A 3,009-nucleotide genomic window follows, 5' to 3' on the forward strand; every position below is an offset into this window, starting at 1 on the left:
AAAGCACACCCAAACCTTCACATCTCCTCTTCGTCTCTGCCCTCTCTTCTCTCTCTCTCCCCCACACACACACACTGTTGCGTGTGTAAAGTTGTTCGATTCTTCCACTCTCTCTCCCTCCACATTCCACACTCTCTAAAATCATTCCAAACTACAAAAATGATGCAAGAAATGTGGAATGGGCCGCCCGGTTTCCGACCCACAAAATCGGCTCCGTCGTCTCCCGCCAAGCCGCTGGGCGTCTGCCGAACCAGGTCTGACACCTTCCACGTGACTCACAAGGTCCCGGTTGGAGACACCCCTTATGTCCGGGCGAAAAATGTTCAAGTGAGTTCAAATTCTTTTCCCATTCTTGCAGTGTGAAAATCTTTGGTAAATAAAGAGATAACTGAGCCCATTATACTGTTCTTTTTTCCTTTTGAATCAGCTTGTGGATAAGGATCCGGAGAGGGCAATACCTTTGTTCTGGGCAGCAATTAATGCCGGAGATAGAGTGGATAGTGCCCTTAAAGATATGGCCATTGTGATGAAGCAGCAAAACAGGGCGGAAGAGGCAATCGAAGCCATCAAGTCGTTGCGCAGCCGTTGTTCCGATCAAGCCCAAGAATCCCTTGACAACATCTTGTTAGATCTTTACAAGGTATATATATTTTTGGGATGTAAGTGAATTTTGAAACTAGTTCATGTTTTTCTGACATGTTTGAGATGTAATAATGTACAGAGATGTGGGAGATTGGATGACCAAATAGCACTGCTGAGGCACAAACTGTATCTAATACAGCAAGGAATGGCGTTTAATGGGAAGCGAACCAAGACGGCAAGATCCCAAGGGAAGAAGTTTCAGGTCTCCGTCGAGCAAGAGGCGACTCGATTGCTGGTAAACACGCACCCCACGTACGCTGCATAAACTGTACTTGTATGCTTAGGCTTGAATTGACAAGAAAATGTGGAATCTTGAACTTTGCAGGGGAACTTGGGATGGGCACTGATGCAGCAAAACAATTACATAGAGGCAGAAGAGGCTTACAGGCGAGCGCTTTTACTGGCGCCGGATAATAACAAGATGTGCAATCTGGGCATTTGCCTGATGAAACAAGGGAGAATAGGCGAGGCGAAAGAGACCCTTCGGAGAGTAAAGCCAGCGGTGGCCGACGGCCCCAGAGGCGTCGATTCCCACCTCAAGGCCTATGAGAGAGCGCAGCAAATGCTTAGAGACCTTGAGTCTGAGATGATGAACCGGGGCGGTGATAGGGTGGAACAGAGTAAGCTGTTTGACGCATTCTTGGGTTCTTCCGCTATCTGGCAGCCTCAGCCTTGCAAGGAGCAAAATCTTGCTCCATTCTCCAACGCGCATCCGCCGTCTAAACTTCAAGACGATGCTTATGCCGATGAGAATGCAAACTCCAACATCATAACCAGCCGTTTGCCACAAAGAAGCGCCAAGCCAGGAATTGGTGCTACTCTGGTGAATTCACTCAACATTGATGCACCACCATTCTATTCATCCAAATTTGGGAAGGATTCTTCCGCAGGTACTGCCCTTTTGCCTGAGAGTCTTAAGAGGACAAGGTCCGGAAACGTAGCAAACTTAGAGCAGAAGATGATGGCTTGCACCGAGCCGGAGAATAAAGTGCGTAAACAGTCCATATCACCGGAGAAAACTGGCGATAAGTGGGCCGATTTGCTCCCGGATAGCAAGGACTTTGAGGAGGCTATAATTGCTGCTGTTTTAGGTCCGGGTTACGAAACAACGAGAAAGACTGACGACAAAAGGCATGGCAACGGCGATGATATCACTCAGAGAAAGGTGGTTGACAAAAGGCTCAAAGTATTTCAAGACATTACAGCATCTTTGAGTCCAAAGGCCTGACTTTTTATTGAACATTATATATAGATATGACTTAAAAGCTAATTTAGTTGGAATCTTGATTCTAAGTTATGGTAATGTTTTAGGTTGGAGATGAACTTGTTCTCCTCAAGTTTCATTCCTGTAGGGAGAGGGAAGGAGGGAGGGATTCACAGCTAAATAAATGGTGTCTCCACCCCATCCCCACCCCCACCCCCTCAACAGAGGAGTGTCTGTCTAATTTTATTCATTTTCTGCCTTTTCATGGCTTCTTCAAAAAATAAAGCAATTTGACGTTATTATTTTTACCAGTGTTTCTTATTGTTTTAGGCAATCTTGTTTCTTGTTCTGCATTACCTATTTTTGCTGATCTTGCTTGTTCTTCTCATCTACAATGTGGATGCCATACGGAGAATGGGTGCGAAGGCAATAAATTTATTTGATATGATTTTATGGAAAAAATGCAAGCAACCGTTCCAATATTATAAATAAGCAAATTATATTCTTTATAAAAAAGAAATAGCAATTTTATCCCCTGTATTCTTTAAAGGGTAAAATGCAAACACACCCGCCAACCTAAGGGGTTATTTGCACTTTGCTCCCCAATTTTTTCTTTTTTTTACACTTCCCCACCCAACCTTTTGATTTTACTGTTTTTGCATTTATGGGGAAATAATGACGGAATATTTTATTTGCGTGCGTATCCGATTTTGGGTTTTGTAAAATTGTAAGGATTAAGTGCAGACAGCCCCCAACATATAGGGCAAAGTGTATATGATCTCATACATTTGGGAGGTTGTCTGCATTTTAACCCTGATAAGTTTATCGAACTTAAAATCGCCCTCAGGCACGTGTACGCATGCAAATAGAATATTCAATCATTATTCCTCAAAAAATACAAAGTGCAACAAGATGAAAAGGTTGGGTGGAGAAATGTAAAAAAAAAATAATGTTGGGAGGCAAAGTGCAAATGATCCCATATGTTGGGGATGTGTGCATTTTTACCCTTCTTTCGAATACTATATTAGATGGTATATTGTTATATTGTAGTCTATAATACACGGACCCGGACACAATATGATACGGACAAGACGGCATGAAAAATGTAGAAAAATTAGGACACAACACGGCACTGATACAACTATATATAATATATAATTTTA

General features: G+C 42.9%; 1 protein-coding gene across 1 annotated transcript; it reads left to right on the top strand.

Moving 5' to 3' along the window:
• On the top strand, window positions 1–2,110 carry LOC105178171 (protein POLLENLESS 3-LIKE 2). The gene is made up of 4 exons (XM_011101570.2): window positions 1–327; window positions 428–640; window positions 722–877; window positions 968–2,110. Exons 1-4 carry the CDS (start codon window positions 160–162, stop codon window positions 1,868–1,870), a joined length of 1,440 nt encoding a protein of 479 aa, XP_011099872.1. The 5' UTR covers window positions 1–159; the 3' UTR covers window positions 1,871–2,110.

This window comes from Sesamum indicum, linkage group LG15 (genome assembly GCF_000512975.1).
Source record: "Sesamum indicum cultivar Zhongzhi No. 13 linkage group LG15, S_indicum_v1.0, whole genome shotgun sequence".
Taxonomy (NCBI): Eukaryota; Viridiplantae; Streptophyta; class Magnoliopsida; order Lamiales; family Pedaliaceae; genus Sesamum; species Sesamum indicum.

What these genes read in the sequence shown, in the direction of transcription:
- LOC105178171 (XM_011101570.2), top strand. Translation starts at nt 160, where the DNA reads ATGATGCAAGAAATGTGGAATGGGCCGCCCGGTTTCCGACCCACAAAA. An exon ending in TCCGGGCGAAAAATGTTCAA is followed by an intron (nt 328 to 427) that starts GTGAGTTCAAAT and finishes CTTTTGAATCAG; the next exon opens with CTTGTGGATAAGGATCCGGA. An exon ending in AAGAGGCGACTCGATTGCTG is followed by an intron (nt 878 to 967) that starts GTAAACACGCAC and finishes TGAACTTTGCAG; the next exon opens with GGGAACTTGGGATGGGCACT.